General features: G+C 51.0%; 3 protein-coding genes across 4 annotated transcripts; 1 reads left to right on the top strand and 2 right to left on the bottom strand.

Moving 5' to 3' along the window:
• The first annotated feature begins 1,361 nt into the window (after positions 1-1,361).
• Positions 1,362-9,631, top strand: LOC122370465 (ketosamine-3-kinase-like). 2 transcript variants are annotated; one of them, XM_043346125.1, is made up of 8 exons: positions 1,362-1,546; positions 5,425-5,584; positions 6,146-6,333; positions 6,535-6,610; positions 6,880-7,002; positions 7,415-7,577; positions 7,935-8,109; positions 8,398-9,631. In XM_043346125.1, the coding sequence occupies exons 2-8, from the start codon at positions 5,432-5,434 to the stop codon at positions 8,465-8,467; spliced, it is 948 nt and encodes a 315-aa protein (XP_043202060.1). In that variant the 5' UTR covers positions 1,362-1,546; positions 5,425-5,431; the 3' UTR covers positions 8,468-9,631. The 2 variants fall into 2 exon arrangements, with proteins under 2 accessions (XP_043202060.1, XP_043202059.1); XM_043346124.1 differs by lacking the exon at positions 1,362-1,546 and adding an exon at positions 3,812-3,864.
• Positions 9,632-20,349: 10,718 nt separating this feature from the next.
• On the bottom strand, positions 20,350-21,219 carry LOC122370469 (protein ANTAGONIST OF LIKE HETEROCHROMATIN PROTEIN 1-like). Its single transcript, XM_043346128.1, has one exon. It carries the CDS (start codon positions 21,217-21,219, stop codon positions 20,350-20,352), a length of 870 nt encoding a protein of 289 aa, XP_043202063.1.
• Positions 21,220-22,484: 1,265 nt separating this feature from the next.
• Positions 22,485-23,510, bottom strand: LOC122370468 (52 kDa repressor of the inhibitor of the protein kinase-like). The gene has a single exon (XM_043346127.1). The coding sequence runs from the start codon at positions 23,508-23,510 to the stop codon at positions 22,485-22,487; it is 1,026 nt and encodes a 341-aa protein (XP_043202062.1).
• Positions 23,511-23,933: the final 423 nt, after the last annotated feature.

Below are 23,933 nucleotides of genomic sequence, written 5' to 3'. Positions count from 1 at the left end.
TACGATCTTTAGCTTACGATCTTTGGTCGTACTATCTTTTGCGACATACGATCTTTATCTTACGATCATTTTGCTACGGTATTTTTCCATTATATCGCTTGCCTTACGATCCTTTGCTTACGATCTTAAAGCAGTGGCGCAGCCAGGATTTCGTTTCGGGGGGGTCATCGCCTTCAAAGCGGGCCCCCTAGTGTGCGGGCCCCCCACCCATTTTTCAGAATCTCCATATTTCATACGCATTCTGCTGAGCGGGCCCCTTTAACTACACGATAACCCCGAGCGAGTTTGAATCAGAAAATTTGGATAGAACCATAGCTCGGTAATCACCCGGTGTTCCATTTTTGCGCAAATTAACTAACATGATACCTATTCGTGATCAGCATGAAGCGCCCCGAAAAACTCCATAGCCGCGTCACTTCACGCCGTTCTAACAGGTCCCGATTTTCCGTTTCGCGACTTTTGGGTCACTGACCTGGCCTGGAAGGTCAACTTATGACCTAGGACATTAAAATTGGGTATCATCGGCTTCTTCTCGTCACGGGCAACTCGCTCGTTTTTTCCGCGAAGCTCTAGCTCGATCAGGGGCCAAACGGCAAGGGGGGTCCCGGCCCTTGTACGTTCACGGCTGGAATAACACCAATACGGGCGAGGGTTAAGTCGTATACGATCTTTTGCCGTGCGACACACGAATTACGATCTTCATTACGATCATTTCCCTACGGTCTCCTTCTATAAGACTATTTTATTTACGATCCTTTGCTTAGGTATACGATCTTTTGTCGTACAATCTTTTACAACATACAATTTTTAATCTTTATCTTTCTAGTTGAGGTTTATTTGCCATTGGGTCTACAATGCACGGATATTTCTATCTCGCACTCCTCTGAGATGCAAAGATAAGAATTTGTTATTGCCGTTCGGTTATTGACCCATCATCAGTTTAACTCTTGATTTTTGGCTATGAACCCTCGAGACCTTATCTTTGCATCTCAGAAAGGTGCAGAGATAATAAATTCTTATCTTTGCAATTTGCATCTCAGAGGAGTGCGAGATGAAATAGGTAGGCCCTGCACTGTAGACCCAATGGCAAATAAACCTCAACTAGAAAGATATCGTTATCTTCCACTCGGAGCCATGAATAATCCTCTATATCTTACGATCATTGTCCACAAGCTTTTTTCATACGATCTTTTGTCTTACGATCTTTTGTCATGTAGGTAATTGTCACCGCTCACCCCTTACTATGCGCACGGTGACTATAAATATTTATGGAGCATGAAATATGAAGTCGATGCGAATAAACTATGCGAATGTTTGTTGCTCTAGGTGTCGCTTTAGTCAAGGATTTTTTTTTAGATGGCGCTGTAGTCGGGCGTGGCTCGAGGTCGCCGGAAACAGAGGGACCTCAACCTTGAAAAAGTGAAATCGCGTGGCACGTGGTGGCGTCTTCCATTTTCCGCGCCATTTTCCACGGTGACCAATACCATTTCAATTTTCTCGTCGAGCTAGCGTCGTCGGACGTGGACGTGTCAGTGTGCTTTCTCCGGTAAGTGCAATCCATAAATTTATATTTAATTTCATTTCTATGGTGTGTGCGTACCTAGGATTTCAATTTCAATTTGCTGTCTACAAACGCGTATTTCAGTTTGTATTTGTAGGTCAACATCAGCATTATCAGAGCAACATCAGAGACTAACAATCTGAAGAAATGCAAGCTTGTTGTAAAAAGCATTGCAGACAAAAGTTTTCCTCTAAAATTGAAATGTCAATCCTCAAATGTGTTTCTGTGGCAAAGTAATTTCCCTCCCAATTTATGAGCAGTATTAGCTTATTTTATGGGCCCTGATCGGCGGCCGGCTAGTACTCTTGCCCGCGCTCACATACGTGCACGTTACCCCGGCAACGGGCTGTTGACCAATGAGAAGCGAGAAAAGTGTTACGTCACTGCGATTTTTCATATTGATATACCTGTGCCCCCCGGACGTGACGTAGCGTGCTCGCGCGCGTGCAGGGTCTCTGCGATCGAAAAAGAGCGCTAGCAGCGCGCCACTCGACGCCGCAATTGTCAAAAGCGGAGTGTTAGTATGCTTTATTATGAATGATGTGTGTAAAAGTGAGTTTTTATGTTATTTATTTGGAGGAAATGGTTGGAATAAATTAAGTTATTTTTATTTCTGTTGGTTGGAGTTTTTATTCAAAAGATTTCGGTCTATACCATTGATATTTACTGAAAATACCTTTGCTTGAATAAATTGCAGATATTTGGCAACTGAAGTGTTAGGTAAGCCTAAATGATATTTAAAAGGGTAAGAGACGCCCTGATTATTATTTGAGACACGAAAATATTTAAATTTTCCTTATAAGACTCGCTCAATATGCTACTCCGCGGTTTATGCCCCGAGGGTGTCCGAGGGTTCCCGTTAGTTTGTCGTTGGCGCTCGGGGCGGTGTTTCACGGGCTGCTGCTACCACGCTGCTATCAAATTGCGCGAGCTGACGTCACACTTGTGGTAGTGTTGGAGCAATGGGCCTGTTGATGTCTCCATGGAAACCCAATTTGACAAGTCGTAAAATCGGCGTGCTGCTATCACCGGTGAAACAGGGCCCTGCTCGCGCGCGAGCCGACGTCACCGCCTGTGACGTCGGCTCGCGAAATACGTCATACCCTGCACACAAAATAGCCGGCTGCCGAACAGCGCTATGATAATTTTGCTGTTTAGTGTTTGTCACCTCCGCAGCCTGGCCCGGTGACCCCAGCGATGACCAAGTTCAAAGTTGAAAAAAATGACTTGTCCACAGGTCAACAAAGGTCATTTGGGTCAGGGTCATGAAATTTTAAGGGAAGTGTAGAAGGTATCAGTAACCCTGGCCTGCGTCACCGGTAGCTTTTTCGTTCAAGGCTAAGGTTTCCTGTATCAGGCCGCCGTGCCAGGCCGAAGCATGCTGTGACGTCACTGGGTAAGAGAAGATATTGTAAAGAACGACTCAGGTAGACTCAAACTGACTCGACCGACTCAAACCGTTTCAGATCTACTCAGACTGACTCAAACTAACTCAGACCGACTCAACTGACTCGAATTGATTCCGATGGACTCAGACAGACTCAGGCAGACTCAGACCGATTTAGATCAACCCAGACTCAGATAGACTCAGAACAACTCAAACTGACCCAGAACGACTCAACAGACTCAAATCATTCTGATCGACTCAGACAGACTCAGAACGACTCAGATAGACTCAGAACAACTCAAACCGACTCAGGCAGACTCAAACCGACTCAGGCAGACTCAAACCGACTCAGGCAGACTCAGACCAACTCAGATAGACGCAGAACGACTCAAACTGACTCAGACCCACTCAACCGACTCAAATCGATTCCAATCGACTTAGACAGACTCAGAACGACTCAGACAGACTCAGGCAGACTGAAACCGGCTCAGGCAGGCTCAAACCAACTCAGGCAGACTCAGACCGATTCAGATCGACTCAGATAGACACAGAACGACTCAAACTGACTCAGAACGACTCAACCGACTCAAATCTATTCCGATCGACTCAGACAAACTCAGAACGACTCAGACAGCCTCAGACAGACTCAAGCCGACTCAGGCACACACAAACTAACTCGACCGACTGTCTGAGTCGGTCGGAATCGATTTGAGTCGATCGGAATCGATTTGAGTCGGCTGAGTCGGTCGGAATCGACCTGAATCTGAAAGCGTGGTAAGTTATCTTCTCTTCCAGTGACGTCACAGTATGCTTCGGCCTGGCACGGCGGCCCAATACAGGAAATCCTAACCTTGAACGAAAACATTACCGATGACGCCAGGGTTACCGATACCGTGTAGAATTGATCAATGCAAGGGTACTAAAAGTTTCGTCGTGTTCGGCCGCTTTTTACGCGAGTTAATTGCGAAAAACCTTGGGGGGTTGCATCAACCCCCTGTGCCGGCAACGGTTAAACCCTCGCACTTCAAGAGGGGTTTGAACGGACCCCCTCAATTTTTCACAAATTGGAATCGCGATTTGGCGTATGTCGACTCACATTACACGCGTTTGCAGTCTTTTGTGGTTTTAATTTTTTTCTAAGCCATGCATGTCGTGATGTGCAATGCAAATGTTCATGCATGTGAAATGATGTCGCTCCCATGCATTATGGTGGCTATAAAGGTCATGCGAAGCCCGAAGGTCAGGTCAGGTCATTAACATTTGATGACTTCAGTTCACCTTCTAAAGTTTCACTTGTTTCCTATCCAGGGCCCAATCTTGAATCTTACCAATGCCGTGAATAGGATTTGGCAGCACTGGCCAGAGTTTACGGGACTGATATCAAAGATGTCCTTTTTATTTACCTCCAGGACATAATCTTGTCCAATGATTTTGATAGCGTGAATGATTATGAATGTCGCCCGTCAGAACGAATGAATAAGTGAGTGTGGAATAGTTTTGAATGTTACCATATGCCGTGAATGTGCATTCACAGCATTTGGTAAGATTGGGCCCAGGGTAGTTTTTGGAGCTGTTTTCGAATGTAGCACCCATTTGAACAATTCTTGACCTGACCTAACCTGCCCTGGCCTAAATGTATGAAGACATCATCTGTGATCAAAACTAACGTGGAATTCGTGATTGGCACCCCAAAAACCCTATAACAGCCTCCCATTACGGAGTTCTGACGAGTCCCGATTTTCCCGACTTTTGGGTCTTTGACCTGACGTGGAAGGTCAACCAATGATCTAGGAGTTAGGACCCTAAATTTGGGGAGCATCGGCTTCCCCTAGTCACGGGTAACACGCTCGTTTTTTGCTAAGCTCTAGCTCCATCAGGGGCCGAGCGGCAAGGGGGGATGTCCAACAGACACCCCCCCCCCCCAGCCCCCCTTGTCTGATTGTGCTGTGCCGAAATAAGAGCAGTACTTAAAACATATCCTAATGAATTTGACCTCGCATGTATATAAACTGAAAACGTAAGAAGCATAACGTCAACTGAATCAAAATGATGTGTTATGGCTATCAAAATCACAAAACATATTGAATCACATGACACCAAATGCATCTACAGCCTACACTGACTGAATATCAATTGTGAAAGCATGAAATAAATGCTGAAGTACTGTATCCATGGATGAAGTATTCCTAATCCATACCTAATCCTAATACCTAATCCATGCTGTATCGTTGGGCGTTGGCAGTGCTTTTATTTTATTATTGCAACGATGGACTTCTGAAAGAATAAGACTGAAAGGATGACTATTTTGTCCATTCAGTAATTGTCATGTTGACTGTTGAGTGATGTCAATGTGTTTGTGACTTGAAAAATTGGAACGTGCTAAGAGCAGGTATTGTGCAGTGACTGTTGATCATGCTGTTCATGGCAGGCATTCAGTAATCAGTACCTTGGACACTGACCATCCTCTCTTTTCCAGTGCCGTGATGGAGTTTCAGTTTGTCAAAGAGCAGTTGGGGCTGTCATTTCTGAAGCCAATTCGTGGAGGCAGGGGTGGCGGCTGCGTCTGCCAAGGGCAGGGCTTTGATTCTGATCGCGGCCAGCTGTACTTGAAATGGTCCGACGACGTGGGCAATGAGGTTAGTGAGTTAAAAAAAAAACGGTATAGAAAGTATTCCTCTCTAATATGCTAGAAACTTGTATTTATTGCTCATAGAACGCCCAACTGGACAAAAATGTCCAGTTGGGCGTTCCTGGAAATAGGAGTATCATTTGGTATGATTGTAGCCAGTAGTCATTGTGCTCAATGCTCAGTTCATTTGGGTTCTTATGGCGTGGTATAACATCCCATTCCTCTACAAAAATTTCACTTTTGGCTATTGTCCTGCTCACTCGGTTGCCTCCTTTGTATAAAATGTGGTGTGCCGACTGCCGTGACACTTAAACTTCACTGTGATCAGTAAGCACTGATCGATGTGGCTGCTCAGTTCTCACACTGAAGGTGCTGTGTCAACTATCATGCAGTCTGCTATCTTGCCACACTCTCTTGGTTTCTTCCCAGGCATTTCGAGCTATGGACGCAAAATGACCTTTGCAGTCGGCGCGTCCTAAAGCCCCAATAAATAACAACAAAGCATTTCGAGTAATCCACACAGAACCCCCTTCTGCCATCACCCTCCATTTGCTCCCCACTCCCGCAGGCGCGGGAGATGCTGTCTGGTGAGCGGGCCTCGCTGCAGACTATCCAAGATACGGACACAGTGCGCTGTCCCCGCCCACTGGGCGTGGCCGCCGACCCCGCCTCCGGCCGAGTCGTACTCGTTACGGAATTCCTGCACATGGGAGGTCTACGCGGCCGAGCGGCGCAGCTGGGGGAACAGATAGCCAGGTTAGTAAACAGCTAGCCATGTCCTCAGTGGACAGATTCCACCAGGCTAGTAAACAGCTAGCCATATTCTCAGTGGATAGATTCCACACTAGAACGTGAGGATGATGCAGGCTGTGGGATTGCCAGGAGTGTTAGTATGGATGTGGCCTAGGTACTAGCGAGGGCTCCCGCGCGTATTTATAGAAGTCGTCACTGTTCCAGGATGCATCTCCACAATGGAGCCGCCCTGGCGAAGGAAGAGGCTCATAGCTCGCGCGTTGGAGCGTCCCAAAAACATGTGAGCGCTGCTGTTCGGTTTCTTTGAAAACTTTTGAAAACCGTATCTGCAAGACCTTTGTTATGTTGGCTTGATATGGTACAGTATATTTTTTTTTTTTTTACTCGATAATGAGTCGTGCTATGAATTCTACCATCTCTTGATCTCACAAATGTTGGCTCATTTCCTAGGTCGTCGAGACCGTGTGAGCCGTAATAAGCGTCTCGGGTCCATCAGCTCCTCGGGTAGTCGCTCTGTCTCCTCTATGTAACTCTTCGTTTTCCCGCCAGGCGGCAGCACCGGTCAGCCAGTTTGGGTTTCCCGTGCCGACATGCTGCGGCCGGATCCCGCAGGCGAACCAATGGTGCGACGACTGGGTGCAGTTTCTGGCACGGGACAAACTGGAGCCCCAGGTGGGTGGGCCGGCGGGAATGGGAGACGTGGGGTCGAGCTGCGCTGAGAGTACAGGACTGGGAGAGACTGGGAAGCCCGACCCTATTAGATATGTCTGAACAATTAAACCGACTAGTGTTCGCACTTGGTTCTCATGTCCATTGGATTAGAATCATCAAGTATATTTGTTGTGAGCTTGTGACTACAGGCGATCATATAAGTTATCATGGACTTTGACGGTTTGCCTTTAATAAAAGCAAAAGTGAAATTTGGGGCAGTTATCCTTCATATTCTCAAAAGGATTTTGATATGTTTTTATGCCTCTTTGCTTCCCCATCCACCTTTTCTTAGCAATTTTCTTGGACAAATGCGTGCCTTTCCTATCGGATCTACCGGTATACCCACTGAAGTCCTGTTACTGGCTACCGACAGATCGCGATGATTGAGCGCGAATACGGGGACCGGGAGGCGCGTGAGCTGTGGCCGCGACTGCAGCGCTGCCTACCGGAGATGTTCAGAAATATCACCGTCACCCCGGCGCTGCTGCACGGGGACCTGTGGTCGGGAAATGCCGCCGAGACTGACGACGAGCCAGGTAAACGGGGAGACTGGAGCACGTGACTCGCCGGTGCAGGGCAGGGACATGGAGGGTTTTTTGGTGGAGATGGATCGCAATAGACTTTCGAGGTGGTATTTGGAGATACTTGCTTCTTCACTGTTCAGTTGTAGTTGTTTATATTGAAAACGTCAGTATACCCATCTCATCAATGTTTTTTTTTTTCGGTAGAAAATGTAGGAGCCTAGGCGGGGAAACTTAGAATATTTGAATAACGAGATTATCGCCAGCTCGGTCTTAATTGAGTGATGGGCCCCTTTTGACGAGTGCCTCATGCAGGCCCTTTCCGTCTGTACGCCCCTCGCCTGAATATGACCCGACCCGTCCTTCCGCCAGTTGTGTTTGACCCGTCGTCGTTCTACGGTCACGCCGAGTACGAGCTGGGCATCGGGCACATGTTCGGCGGTCTGGGATCGGGCTTCTTCCGTGGCTACCATGCTGTGCTGCCCAAACAGGAGGGCTTCGAGCGCCGGAACCGGCTCTACCAGCTCTTCCACAACCTCAACCACTGGTTAGTGGTTAGTTACAGTGAGGGGCATCTTAGGTAGTGCTAAGTGCTTGGGAGATTACGTGACTGCATCGCATATGGTTTGATGGGAGGCTGGTTGTGTCTGCTGCTTTTTTATCACCGAAACTCTATTTTATCCGTACAATCCTTTGTGTTGTATTTCGCTTGTACTAAAAGCTACCTATGTGTTTTCATCCGAATTCCGAGGTGTGTTTTTCATGCGCTATACATTCTACTTTAAAACGTTACCTGTCCTCTCATGACTGAGTCACTGTGCCCGTTGTGTTTCAGGAACCACTTCGGCTCCGGCTACCGGGGCAGCTCACTGAGTCTGATGAGGTCTCTGGTCAGTGGCTCGTAGAGCTCGGAAGAGAAGTGACACGCCCGGCCCGGCCTGGGACAGGAGCACTCGTCTGCTGCGGTCGGTGATTATTTGCCTTGCCTATCTGCCCAAGGGAGTGATATTGTGTTGGGCCATCTGGGAATTCAGTGTGATTATGGGGTGCCAACTGCTAGGCTGATGGTGGGTTTTGTTGAGGGTAACTGTTTTTTAGTGTTGTCAAATGCTATAATATTGTTCGGGTATGTCTGTTGGGGTGTAATGTTATTCTGCCGTCCAAAGGATTCTGACCGTAAGCGCCATTTTCCAAAATTTGTAGAACACCTATTGATTTATTAGATTGCCCCAGCTTTTCATAATTTAGATGTTTGCGGAAGTTTCTTTATTTTCTACTGTAATGGAAAAGCAAGACATATTTGGCGCGGCTGAAACACGAAGCTGGCGAACACCTTTCTCTCCACTTCTATAGTTATTCCACACATCCCCTCCCATTTGACGAGCTATGCTTTTAAGTACTTACCAGTCTACAGTACATGCTTTTGGCAGACTTGGCACATACGATCTAACCTGGTAACCGTCTGCAGGGGACATTCAACATTATGTCGTTTGTAGAAGGGTCGGGTGATATACTTGAGCCTGACAACCGGTTGAGGCGGCAAGTTGCCGCCTTGTTCTGGTGCGATTGTATTGTATTGTATTTACTACAAGCACACACAGGCAAACGCCCTTTTAACAGGTGCAGTCAAAACAGTACATAAAATCATAAACAAGATGAGGTGAAAACACAAACGATTCACAACACTGTAGTTAAAAGCACGGCATAACATAGGTAGGTATCTACTATAAGCAACACTAAAAAGAAAACAAGCTAAAAGTATACACTAAAAGGAAACATGCTAGTACACACCGGCGGCCTGACCGAATGAATATGCAGCAGTTCTGAAGGCTCCAAGTGTTGCCGTGAAAAAGTCAACTGTACTGTTCGCGGCTAGGAGGGCGTTACAGCTGTTTGGAATTCGCCCGAACATAGAGTTTTTGACAGTATTGACTCGTGCTGGTGGGATATTCCACAGCCTGATGTTGCGCACCCTTCTACTAGGTGCTGAGAGTGAGAACCTTGTGACTAGTTGCGGGCAGTCAATCTGACCATGGAAAATCTTGAATAAAAACATGAGGTCGTGTTGATGAAATCTCGATTTGATGGATGGAACCTGAAAGTGAGACAGTAGATGTTCGTAATCCAGGCAGTTTGTGGGATGGTCCGAACGAGATGCGAGCCAAATGAGGAACTTGTGTTGCACACGGTCTAGTCGTTTCATTTGGGTCACTGCAGCGCCGGCCCAGACGACACTACAATACTCCAGGAGTGATCGGACATGCGCAAAGTAGGCAGTACGCAATGCTCTGACGTCAAGGGCCCCGCCGCGCAGGTTGCGAGGCTGCTGCATACCCCGAATGAACAACCCGAGCATGCGTCTGGACTTCGCCACAACAGTGTCTATGTGACGCGCGAATGTCAGCTTGCTGTCCAGTATCACTCCGAGATCACGTGCCTCTACCTTGCGCTGCAGTGAAACATGAGTGATCTGGTAATCAAATGTAACTGGCCGGGTTTTGAGCGTGTACGAAATAACAAAACATTTGACTGGGTTCAATTTTAGCTGCCATGCCTCAGACCATCGCACCAGCCGACCAAGGTCGGCCTGCAGGACGGCGGCGTCGTCGTTAGAGGTTACACGATTGAAAAGTTTCAAATCATCCGCGTACATGATACAGTTTGTGTTGATGATAGATGGAATGTCAGCAGTGTAGCAGATAAAAAACAAAGGTCCACAGATGCTGCCTTCTGGCACCCCAGACTTGACAGAAGTCCAGTCAGAGGTCACGCCGTTCAGCACTACGCGCTGGCGCCTATTGGACAGATAAGATGCGAGCCAGGCATACGCTTTGTCAGAGACACTAAACGATGTTCTCAGTTTGTGCAAAAGCAGCTGATGGTTAACTGAAGTAAAAGCAGAGCTAAAATCGGTGTAAACTGTGTCCGTCTGCGAGCCAGCAGCAATAGAATCCCATGCGTGGGAGAGAAAGCAGGCTACGAGCCTTCTGTCAGTCACAGGCTGGTTTGGCCCTGCTGGTGCTATTGTAGCCGCCCGGTCACGACTCTTCTCACACACAGTGCCCAAGGATTGACTGTGAGTGTTGGACTCTTCTTCTGAGTCGCCTTGGGACTCAGGTGGACTCACTGTGGGCTCCCCACCGTGACAGTTGTTCCTGGGTGGCACCTCATTGGAACTGTAATCGAATGGTGGTATGGGTTCAATGATAGAACTTGCCAACAAGTCAGTGAGTTGGGTCTCGTACTGGACAACAGCCTCTTCACCTAGTCTGTCCTTCATACGGGATGTGCGCGCCTTTGTAGCGTCAAAGTTGGAGATTGGTCTGGCTGAGTCTGAGATTGGTCGCTGAGCAGAGCCGATCTGTACTGTATAGCTCAAGTTGTACTGGGTCGTCTCCGAATCGGCTTTGCAGGTTGATCTGGACTCGATGGTATGGCCGAGGCTCTTCCAGCTTTTCCTGAAAACCCACGCATGCGAATGTGTCAGTTCTCAGGATCGGAAGACCGAGATCCTCTGCCAGAGATGTCCTCACATAAGAGGTGTCTGATCCGCCATCCAATAGCACTCGTACCAGCCGGTGTCCTTTCGGGCCTGAAGCTTTTACCAGGGCAGTTTGGAAGAACTGATTGTTGTGCCGGCTGATGGCATTGTAGCGACAGCTTCTTGGTGTTGAGTTGTCAGTCCTTTGAGCTGAGTCGACTGTTGGGCTGGTTGCAACCATTGATGGCTGAGGAGATGAAGACGGGAATGCATGGGGAGCTATCCCCGTTACACTCTTTGGGATTTGAGAAGGTGGAGACGGGAATGCATAGGGAGCTATCCCCGATGCCGAAGGTGCTGCTGATGTCTCCCGTTCCCCGCGATGTAGAGATGAGTGATGATGCTCCTGACACAGTGGACATCGTCTGCTTTGACAGTCTCGAACTCGATGAGGTCCAAGGCACTGGAAGCAGAGTCCAGCCCTCTTCACGACGCTCCATCGATCCTCTGGTTTCATTCGGTGGTACTGGTCGCATTTTGCAAGGCCATGTTGTCCCTGTCCACACGCTTGGCACCTCCATTTAGGCTTAGTCACCATCTGAACCCGTTGAGAACTCAGCGTGCTAGTAGCTGAGTTAGTGGGTGACTGGTGAGAACTTTCTGCATGGTTTGGCTTTCCCCTCTGACATGGGACCTGGAAGGCCTCTTCACGCAAGTTCATCTCCTCGTGGAGGCAGATCATGAAGCGGGAGAACTCTGATGACCCCTCCTCAGTAGGGGCTGTTTTACGAGATCTGGCCCACTGCATCCTCCATGTCTCAGGGATTTTGCCCTTCATCACCGGTAGTAGCAGCTCGCCATAAGAATCGGAGGGCGTGTCGAGGGCGTCCAGTGCTCGAACGTTTGCGGTGAGGTCGTCTATGAGACGCCGCAACCCTCTCAGGTCATCAGGATTGGACACGGCAGGAAGAGCAAGCAAATTTGCCATCAGTGTGTCCTTTCTGATACGAGCTTGAGGTAGCTAGACTGCGCTAGCCGCTCGGCGTCACAAGGGTCGTTTCCGGCTTCTACGGCTTCAGGCCCGCGAGAAGGGGAATTGACTCTCTGAGTGGGTGCGAAGTACCTAACGGCGGTGTAGGCTTCGGACGTTGCAAAGACCAAAGCTCGTGACAGGGGAACTTTACCTCCCAGAAGCCTCAGAATCAGAGCGCAGCGTATCAAGCTAGTAAGCACCGCCAGGCACCCGAGAAGCATTACTGCGAATCCGAACCACCCACCAACTATGTAGCCCTTGCTGAGCATCCAGCCAGAGATGATGTCAGGTACTCGTTCGGTCACCTCGTCCAGGTGATCTTTCAGAGTTTTGCGGTCTATGCTGGCGCCCGCGAGGGCATCCAGTCTCCTGAGCGTCCGGATCTCAGATGCACCGGGGGCCTCAAGAGCAGCTCTGAGGCGCTTGATGTCTGAGGTTCTGTAAATTCCGCTGGTGTCCAACTTGGGTAGTGCCGCAGTCTTCCAGCCCGGGATTTCTCTCGACACCGGAAGCGGCCTGGCATAGCGGGGCTCCACGAGAGAGTTCGGGCTGTACCAAATGCCACTTTCCTCCAGAACCAGCGGCACTCGGCTGCCGCATTCGATTTGGCGCGACCTCTGGATGATTTTCCGGGAAGGGAGGGACATGAAGGCGCTTGTTCCATCTGAGAGAGCAACTGGGATTTCCTCGAAGCATGTCGAGTTCTGGGCGATGCAGACTTCGACTCTTGCACAAGTGGCCAGCATGATTGCCTCTCCTGCTCCAGCGGCAAATGTGCAGGGAATTTCCGGATCCAGGGGAACATCTAGTCCGGGGTGGAGTGACAGCATGAGGACGCGAAGCTGCAAATCTTGGCGACGGGCCAGACAAAACTGATATTCTATCTCGGCCAGGTCCTGGCTCATCGAGAAGGTGAGAGAGTTGAAAACGTACCCTGAGAGCCCCTGCATGAGAGACATAAGATTGGGCTTAGTAACACTCCGTAGGCCACGGTGGTCTGGGAAGCTGACCAACAGGAACACAGAGGACACCTGGGTTGCCTGTGCAATCCCTCCGCACATAGGTTCCGGTGGCCCGAGAGTGGAATGGATCTGGAAGGCACTATCGTCACCCCTACTTCTCACGAACGACCTAGACCTGAACGTGATGATCTCAACCTCGCCCTCATACAGGAGGGAGATCAGCCGTCTATCGCAGGGTTGGTTGCTCGACCCAGACATAAGTCCCCTCCGAGGTTCCCTCCAGCCCCATATCGGACGAGTAGGGCATCATCCTGCCGTTGGCGACTACTCGGGACATATCCGGGAACGCTTTCACACTCACCTCTTCTATCTCTATTGTTCCGGAATGGATCTCATAGTTGGTCCTATGCGTACAGCTCCCGGTGCGTTCGTCCGGGAAGTCACCGGTGTTGGAGGCTCTATAGTTGACCGAGGCTCCGACTGATACCTTGACTGCGGTGGCACGGTCCCCGATCTGAACGGTCCAAATACCGCGAGTCGCCGCCATGATGCAATCCTGCACGGTGAGGTGCAAGGGAGAAGTGGATGCCGCTTTGGTCAGATAGTTATAGCTCAGAGTGTCGCACAAGAAAGAAGTCTTCGTCACCAGCCCGCTGCATCGGTAGCCCTGGACCTCCACTGAATCGCCCTTCTCCACGAGAGCTGCGACACGCTTCACTTTCTCTGGAGCCTCGTCTCTCTGACATGCTTCTGACCTGAATAGGCTGTACATCTCCGTCTTTAGCGAGCTACTGCAATCACAGGCCGTGATGGCTCCGCCGGGGCTCATCGACCCCAGCCAAAGAAGCATCCTCAGAGCGGCAAAGCGCACACTGCCCATTATGTCGGCGGTCCTCCAACACGAGGAATATACCTCTAATATGGCGGAAGACCGATCCTCCAAAACAAAGCAACCGAAACAAGAATAAACTGTTTGGACCCAGTGTCCCCGTTTCTGTGCGCGCTGTCTAGAGCTGCGTCTGACCAGGGTCCAGGATTTCCTGTTTGTGTTGAATTGTTCTGAACATAACCACAAGACAAAGAAACAATTTCAATAAAGCCCTAAGACCTCCCCGGCAGGCAAAGAAGCTGGTTTAAAATTTCTGACTCTGTTTTTCAGTTGAGAGGTTTTGCCTCAAAGTTGTCTCGCCCTCCATGACCTTGATAGATTCTCCGCCAGCGCAGAAACTCACGGAGGAAGAGATCACACGTTCCTCCGCCTTCCTCCCGCTCGGGCGCGTCTGGGTGTGGCCCAGAACAGAAGGGATGCAGAGCTTGCAAGGCCTGCTACAATCCTGTCGTGCAGGAAGACTGATTCACTCCTTCCGGAGTTCACCTCTCCCAATCGCCAGAGGTCCGTTCTGCCCTCCGCGGGGGTGATGACCCATCTGGTTAGCCGAGAGTCTTCCAGGTATCGCCATGTCTGGGTCAGGGCGGACTGTGCAATGGTGTAATAGGCGGAGGGTCCCAGGGGTACCCCATGGCGGAGACCCTCCAAGGCCCCTTGGCAGAGGATCACCTCCTCTAGACATCCACGAGCCGATCTCAAGTCGCAGTCTCCTCTCAGAATCTTGATCATATTAGCCGAGTGCTTGGCTACCAAGTTGATTAGGTGGGTGCGGTCTGTTCGAATGATGTCAGGAGACAGAGGGCCTAGAGATCTCTTGAGAACAAGCCCCGAAGCCACATACTTGTTCTGATAGTTCCTGCACCACCACTCGCAGAACTGGGAGAAGTATAGTTCATATGAGGTTGCTCTGGATGCATCCCTGATGCCCTCAGACATCTGCTGAAGCTTCTCCAGGAGACCTAGTGGAAACTGTTCCTCGATCTTGCTGTCACGTGGCGATGGGACTTTGCCGCATAAGGCGCCGGTTACGGCTCAGTGTATGACCTTCCTTACTGACTATATAACTCTGCAGTCCCACCTTCCAGGTAACACTCACTTAATATAACCATGTGGTTACCATATGGACATTAGGCATGCCCATCTAATTCCACATAGTGCCCACATTGGCTGCCCTATGTGGTAACCATAAGTGCTGCCCCATGTTGTAACCATATGGGCTTCCCCGTATAGTAATCATATTGTTTTCCCTATGTCGTAACCAATGGCTACCACACTTGGTAACCACATGGGCTGCTCCATGTCGTTACCATATAGGCTGCTCCATTCGGTAACCATATAAGCTGTCCATATGAATATCAAACTGGCATCGCAAGTGGCCGCTCTGTCGACTGCGCCGCTTGGGGACTCCATGGCAAACTGGCTGTGGGTTCTTTCGTGGGCTGAATAGTAAAACTACCTGAGTTTCTTACACTTCTCGTACCTACATCAATACATTAACAACTACGACAGTTTCCTTTCGACGTATATTACACTCGAGATTCGGTGACACATTAGGTGACGCACTACGGAGCTCCAACTCCGGCCCTGTAGCGTCGTCGTCGATTCACGCCCATGTCTCCCTCAACTCACTACACCTCTGCACCACACCGCACTATACGTGTACCACCGACACCACAACTGACCACTCAGCTACAGACGGACACTCACTCTGTGAGACGCTGCGCCGCAGCACCACACTGACACAACACTACCCCCAGCGTCAGCGTCATGTTCGAAACCGTTGCCGCCGCTACTGGTGTGTTCGCGTTTCCGCTGCCATTGCCGTTGCTGCTGGGGGCGCTCCCGCGGCCACCGCCGTTGCTTTTGGTGGCCTGGCGCGCTGTCCTATACCCTTCCCGGTCTCGGCTGTTCACCAGCCACTTTCCGATAGCGTTGGCGATGTCCTTTTCGGTGACCGACAAGGCCGGGTTCTGTTTGACTGCTCCTGCCGGGGAAAAAAAAGAACAAAACGCTTGTTACGAGGGAGCAAATCTTGCGTTTCTAGCTAGCGAAATGTAGGAAAAGGTATTGAGGAACAATTTATTACTCACAAAAGGAAGTGAAAACCATTTGTTCTGTGATAAAAGCGAAACTGGTGAGGCAAGGTAATTAAAAAAGAAAAAAGGAACAACACTGCCAAATTAATTGTTCATAAAATGAGCAGGACGATAGAAATTTGTTCAGAAAAAAAAACGGGTTACAAGATATGCTTACTGTAGACGACAGTGTAGAGCTTCGTTGTCATAAAGCCTGGCTTTTCGTGGCGCTTGACCCCATTCATGTTGAAGAGCTGCCCAAGGAGCTCTTTACCAGTTGGGCCATGACGCGGCGGATGCATTCACCGACAGTGCTGCTGCATTTGTCGCCCAGTACAGTTGCACCTGTGACTTGTATGACTGACGTATTGGTGGACTAACTTTACTGGCAGATGTTCACGTCGAACTCAGCTCTCTGTTGCAAGGTCGTCCGTTCAGCGAGCCATAGGAAACACATCCAACTGCTATCTGTCGGTGGAACATTTGTATTTCTTAGCTGTATTTACACTTTACTTCTACAGATTGCGCACTAGGCTCTCCACTGATGCACTCTGAAATTTCACTAGACCTTTCCCATAAATCTGTTCAGTGTTCACCCATTGAAAAGCGGTTACTTTTTTCCTATTCACCATGGCTTGGGCGAACTCCATCCGCATCTAGCTTCTCCTTGAGCCTCCTGAATCCCTCCATTGAGGTCAGAGGCAGAGCAGCTCCGCGCGGTAGCCTCCCCGCCGTGGCGTGGGCACTACCACTACTGCCGTTTAGTCTCCGCAAGATGTTGTGCAGCAGGGCGACGTGTATCTGCTGCGTTTCCCGGATCTCTTGCCGCTCTCTATGCGCCTCCAGCATTGTGAGAGACGCTCGACAGTCCTCGAACAGGCTGGTCTGAAACGACACGATAACAAGAACCACTGAACAAGTTGGCATAGGCGCCAAATGACCTCGCAGTCGGCGCGCCCCTAACCCCCAACAAACAACGAACAAGTTGGCAACCATCGGGCAAAAGTGGAAATCAATAACGCATAACAAGCTGTAAAACATTGAGCCTGGGCGCCGATGACCACTGTAGTCCGGGTGCCCCCCCCCCCAAAAAAAATCATCATCATCATCATCAAACATTGAGCCCTCAGCTATCTAGTAACAGCGACTTTGACCTGCCGTCGGCTGCGGCCGTTCCGACTGCCAAACTCCCTGTCGTCTTCACATGACTTTATATCAGAAAGTCGTTCAAGCAGTAAGCAATAAGCACTTTGATTCGGCAGCTGACCTATCAGCTTGGGCCAGCAGTACCCTGAGAGCGGTAGGGTCCAACGTCCGGCCATCGCCGTGGTCTCTCCGCGTCTGTCTCTAAGCTAAGCATTCGCGCACGTGCACTGCACGCGCTGCGCGCGCGCCGCCGGATGCTGGGGTCATTCACCCCGCAGCCACTCAGGCTCCTCGAGGTGGGAGATCGGATGCAGTGCACTTGCACTCTACATACTGTAGTGGTTTGCGCCCGAATCTCTAACAGCTATCTGGCTAGACACGTGTTCCCAACGCGAGTTGTTTATTCACACTCTCCGAAGACCAACTACAATATTGGCGCACTTGGCGAAAGCCCTAAAATGCTGCAATACAGTACACTGATCATTAGTTACCTTGAATAACATTTATGCCTTTGCTTGCGCACGTCGTAACTGACGTCCCTAGCCTTTTTAGTACGTTTGCGAGAAAGGCTTAAGGGTAAAAAGGTGACAGGAAGGCTTCTCTCCCCCTCCGCCCGACCACCGGCCCGTGCCGTGGGCTCAAGTGTTCCCGGGACCAGATGGAAGGGTCCGATCCGTCCAGATCAAGACGGCGGGAGGATGCGTGTATAGACGGCCTGTCGTCAAGATCGCGGTGCTGGATGAGAAGTGATCAAAACGCTGAAGAGTAGTCATGTACATATTTGTTGTGAATAGCAATGCAACCCTCAGAATGGATCAGCCCCCGGCTTGTTCATCATCAGACAAAGGATGCTGAGAAAAGTGTATTTATGTCAAAACCAAACGAAGCAGTAAGCACACATCTGACTTTAAGGAAGCAGGCACAACCTAAAGATCGGCCAAGAGCTGGCGGGCAGTGCGTCGACAGTGCCGATCGACCGTGCCAGCACTTAACGCGGTCAAGCACTGGCGCAGTATCATCTCTTCGACAGCAGGGTGTCGGGCTAGCTTACTCGCCATGGTAGTGATGCGGGACAGCTCCTCGTGCTGCTGAGAGGACAGCTTGGCGGCCTGCTCAAGCCGAGTCAGATAGCCCTCGTTGTCAGCGACCAGTTGGCGATGTTTCTACACTGCCACTCCCAGCTCGCGGGTCAGTCGGTCGACACGTCGGTGCAGCGCGGCTTCGCTCCGCTGAGCAGCGGCGAGCACGGCCTGAAGCTCAGAGAGCTGCACTTCTTGGCGCCGCTTCGCCTCTGCCAGCTCCCATCGCATGGTGGCTCTCCAGGCGTCAGCCTGGCCGGCTAACTGTTCCTGCAGGGATGCCACCTGAAGCTGCAGGTCACAGGCAGCCGACTCCAGCTGGCTGATCCTGCCGTGGGCATCAGCCACCGTGACCTCCAGCTCTCGGAGGCGTCGGGCGTCGCGTCGACGGCCAGCCGACAGCGCCTCCAGTGTCACCAGCCCTTTCTCAAGCAAGGGCACCGCCAGAGCCCTCAGGACGTCCGGAGGAGTGAAGAATGGGGGCGGCATAACCATTGCCGCCCGCGCGACCTCCAGCGGCCCGCCGCTCGAGCTGAGGCCGCGCGCCCACCGCACGTAGTCGGGCCCGTGGTCTCGGAGCAAGTGCGCGCTGATGTTCACGACCCTGCACACGAGAAACGGCAGGTCAGGCGACGTGGAATCAGAGACAGCTTTTGTCTAAAACATTTACAGGGGATGGAGTAGATTTTTTGTTTTGTTTTGTATGTAAATAGTACAGCGTCACTTACCGGGAGATTTCCTCGCTGCCGGTCGGCCGATCAGGATGGAATCGGGCCTGAAGTCGACGCTGGCGACCGGCGACGTCCACGGCAAACTGCGGGGTCCCCCGACGCCGGTCAGGTCCACCCCCAGATGTTTTTTTTTTGTGTGGAATAAGATGATTAATAAGATGATTGGTCAGCCAGCGGGGGAGGGGTAGGGGTGGAAGAGCAAAGGAAGAGGAACTTACCTATGCACAATCACAATGCCTACGCAGGCATGCTTCGCACAGACTTAATTTTGTGTGATGCATCCTTGCAGCGGTCTATATAAATCAACACCTGCATCATCAGACAAGATCACACAAATCATAAATCAAACATTTATTTACAACATCGCGATGCATCATTGCACAAACCACACGCCATGCCATCACGCCCAACATCATCTGTGCGTATTTACAGCTGATGATGTAGCTTCAGAACGTTTTGGCATATGTGCGTCTTCACGCCGCCCAGCCGTCTCCTTACGAATGGCGTGGAGTTGTAGCCGAATGAACAGTTGCACCAGGAAGTGAAGGGGACTATCATCTGCAGTGCACAGAGAGCTCTGCAGGCGCTGATGGTACAAATATGATGTGAGACTATCCTGGACATAGCGTTTGGCTGAAACAACACCGCAGGTGCCATTGGATTGTGTTGCACGAAACGTCCAATCCCCGACATCATAGAAAGCCTGGATGGACTTGTTTAGTCCACCAACATCTGCGTCGGTCAGTCCGGTATACGATCTTTGGCCAAAAAGAATCTCACGCTCGTACACAGGGGAACATGGCAGGGGTCCCCTCCCCACTCCAACAGTCCCAGATGGCCAGAACACCGGCTATTGTTAGCCGTAGGCCCTGCACTGAAGGGACTTGGACACTCCATTTCCCAAGCCAGGCTGCTAACTTTTCCAGACAGTGTCGTCGGGCTGAGACGTTTTCTCCTGAGATGGCCCTCTTCAGAGGATTGGCGCTGTACAGCCTGCATGTGTTGAGCACGTCCAGAGAGTCGTTCAGAAGCAGCGCGAACTCAGCAGTATCTTCTGCAATCTTCGGCAGGCACCCTTGAAAACTAAAAGAACAATCACACACTTTTACACGTTAGTCACACGTTCACTCATGAGACGGCCGCGGAGGTCCACCAGCTCGCCGCCACCCTCGGCCTGCTCAGCCTCCGTGCCGTCCACTGGGGGCGGTGCTCCGGCTGCGTCGTTACGGCGTAGGAAATTGTGCAGCACATAGATGGTATAGACCAGCTGACAAGCGTGGTCCACGGAGACGCTGGGCGGCCGTCTCAGCAGTCGCCAAATCTGGGTCATGATGCCGAAGGCATTCTCCACCACGCGTCGTGCCCGGGACCGGTGGTAGTTGAAGACCGATTCAAGGCACCAGCCGGCCGAGTCTGGCCTCGGTGCGGCCCGGGTACGGCCGCATGATGTTGGCGGTGAGAGGGAACAACGCCTCGTCCGCCACAAACACAGGTGGCAGCTTCACCTCCGTGCCCGGGAGCGGCTTGGCTGTTGGCAGGCCGAGCGTCCCGTCCCTCAGCTTCTCAGCCAGGTCGCTGCGGCCGAAAATGCCGCCGTCGGACTCTCTCCCAGCGCTCCCCACCGACACGTAGACGAAGCGGTAGTTACCGTCGACGGCAGCCAGAAATACGGGGCTAAAGTTTTTCTTGTAGTTGAAGTACATGCTGCCGGGGTTTGCTGGTGCCTGGATTAGGACGTGTTTTCCATCGATGGCCGCCACGCAGTTGGGGAAGTCCCACAGCTGCTTGAAGGCCGCTTCGCTCCGCCACCAGGTGGCCTCGGTCGGGGCCGGCAGCACCTCCGGGCCGAGGACAGCCACGATGGCGGCACACGTGTCCCACACGATGGTTCGCACCGTCCGTTCGCCGAGTCGGTAGGTGGGCGCCATCGCGGCGAACTCCATCCCTGAGGCGAGGTACCGGAGGGTGACGGCCAGACGCTGAGCCGGCTCGATGGGCTCTCGAAAGTGTGTGTGCTGGCGGGTGATCATCGGTCCGATTTTAGACAAGATCAGGTCAAACGAGTCGCGGCTCATCCGGAAATAGGTCTGGTGCCTATCCGGGTCCAGGAGTCGCAGCTCCTGCACGAGGTGGTAAAACTCACCCCGAGCTTTACGCCGCTGTTGAACCTCGGTGACCCATACTCGCCGACGTGGCCGCCGACGAGCGTGCTCCACAGCCACACGGAGCCGCGCCTGAGCCAGGCCGACACGTACATCCATGGTTACATTTATCGACAATATATACAGAACACTCGGAACAATAAACGGTATGAAATACAATAAGAACAATAAACACGAAACGAACGTAGCCTATGTCTATACAACTTAAACGAAAAGGAAGAAAGCAGCGTAGGTGTAGTCAAGGGCGGATCCAGGGGCATCTCAAAGGGGGGGCCAAATGCCCATCATGTTTTTCGCTAGGATAGGGCCCGCAGAACCTAACCTACCCCCAAATCCTATTTTCTCCCCGGATTTCGGCCACTTTATTTTGTAAGGTTGCAATTTTGCCAAAAAAAAATCAAATAAAATAAAAAATCAAAAAAAAAATCACGTACTTCGGCGGTAGGGGGGGGGGGTTAATAGGCCCCAATTTGGCTGCGCCCTTGCAAATGGCAATCCGTAGTGGCAACCTATACCCTGCTAAAGCGCCTTTCTAAGGAGAGGGGTTAACGCCTGACTATTTTTTGCTAGGCCTAGGCCAATTGAAGGGGAACTGCAAGGTGGGCTTATACATGCAGCGATATCCGAACAACAAATAAGGAGGCAGAAAACCTAAATTATTACTTGGGAGTAGTCAAAATGTCATTGAGAAAGCCGGCCGTGATGGGGTACATTTTCCGCATCCTGCTCTGCATGCAAAAGCAGATGGACGTGAATGATGCTTAAAGTGATAGCGTGTATTTATTAGTAGAAGCTTGGGTGCCTATGGGACAAAAATAACTTTGGTAATAAACATGTAATTGTGGTAAAATGTTGATAGCATGAATCCCTCAGCACAGGATATGTTTAGCCAGATATGAATCTATGAATCGGTCTTATGGTTGGATTTTCAACCCGGAATGGCATTTGACATAATGACATTAGCGGTTTAGGGCACAAATGGCTCACAAGTAAGCTCACAAAATGATGCATGATGAAGAACTTGTTATTCAAGCCAAGCTGTTTTTGTGCAATACGCGTATGATTTATATCACATGTGTTTCCTGAAATCAGGTGATTTCATCGCGTTTATGCTAGCTGTCCTGTTCACAGAGATCAGCACAATCAGCCTATCAGTTAATACGCGGTCATCCTATCTGTCAGACATCTGATAGTGATGACAGTTGACACGTCTGGCGCAGAACCGAATGTATATTATGTATGTACATACATATATGGTCAGCCTTTCAATATCACATCGCACAGGATGAGGATAACATTGAGCAGTCGAGGATCACATCGCGCAGGGTCAGGGCCACATCGCGCAGGATCAGGATCGCGTCGCGCTACAGGCGCAATCGGAACTCCCGACGGCGACAGGCAGACGCAGCGAAGCGGTTGATGACCTCGCTGGTCGCCGGCATGTGGTCCCGATGTACCTGAAGCAGAACGAGCGCCTCGAGCCGACCCTCGGTCATGGTCGTTTTGAGCGCTGTCAGTGTCCTAGCTACCTTGGAAAACACGCGCTCGGCTTCTGCGGTTGTTACTGGTAGCACGCTGAGTACCTTTAGAAGCATATGTACGTTTGGAAAGATTTCAGCCGGGCACGCGTTGAGGGAACTGATAGCAGTCGTCGGAACTTCTTCCTTGGGTTTATCACGCCACATGGCTTTCCACACGCTGAACTCGGCTTTCACCTGCGAGTCAGTTACTGATCCTAGGAGACCTTTAAACTGCTCGTAGGCTGGCTCCACGTCAGACCACTCCGTAGAAACTGTTTTCTTTGGCAGGAGTTTGCTGAGGCTCGCGGTCAGCTGCGTGTGCTTGCCGAAGCGCAGGTTGATGTCTTGCAGGACGAGATCCACGGCAGGATTGAAGACCGTGATCTGGTAGTAGGCTTCTGTGGAGAGATCCCTGCCTGCATTTCCCCGGTAGACGGACTTTTCTGGCAGACGCGGCTTCCTCACCTCTACACTCAGCTTCTCTGCAGCGCATTCCACCGTCCGCATCAACACAGCGAATTCCTTTTCACTGGAGGCTCTCTGCTCCGTCAGCACGGACTTCACCGCATCTACCAACTGTAGGGCTTTAGTGAGGTCCAGCTGCTTATCCTGAAGTGCCAGAGCCAATGGCCGAAGGATGCCGGCCAACCGTTCAACTACGACCAGACCTACCAGGAATTCGGTCCTCGAGATGGCACTCAGAAGCGCCGTGGCCTTCGAACTGGAGCGCCGATCTTGCCACGTGGCGATCTGCTCCAGTGCCAGGTGGATAGCGCTGAGCTGTTCCAAGAAACGCTCCACAGCGAGATGCCTTTCGACAAACCGTGTTTGGCACAGTTTGATCAGCTTGAGCCTCTTATCGCCGTCCATCTTTGATGACTGTGCGTAGCGCAGGATTTCGCCCCGCTTTGCACCATCTGTTAGAAAAACGACGACAGTCTCCATTGTCCCCAAGGCATTTCTTACCAAATCCACTTTGTTGATGAGTGACGTCGATAGATTCAATGCATGAGACGCACAGTGGAAATACTCTGCCAGTGGTGCGGCTTCCTTCACTTGTGCCACCACGCCCACCCGCTCACTCGACATAGCAGCCGCGCCGTCGTAGCATTGGGCTACAAGGCGAGAAGTGTCCAGGCCCAGCTTGCGGATACTGCCTAGCAGCGCTTCTGCGAGGTTCTTCCCCGACATCTTCAGCTCTGGGCCGTTCGCGGACCGCCGAATGACGTCCATCACATCCAGAAGAGCGACAGGGTCTTCCCGAATTACGAGTTGGCCACTCTCATTTTCGTC

This window comes from Amphibalanus amphitrite, unplaced genomic scaffold (genome assembly GCF_019059575.1).
Source record: "Amphibalanus amphitrite isolate SeventyFive unplaced genomic scaffold, NRLGWU_Aamphi_draft 001134F_arrow, whole genome shotgun sequence".
Lineage (NCBI taxonomy): Eukaryota > Metazoa > Arthropoda > Thecostraca > Balanomorpha > Balanidae > Amphibalanus > Amphibalanus amphitrite.
This window is presented reverse-complemented; position numbering and strand designations above follow the sequence as displayed.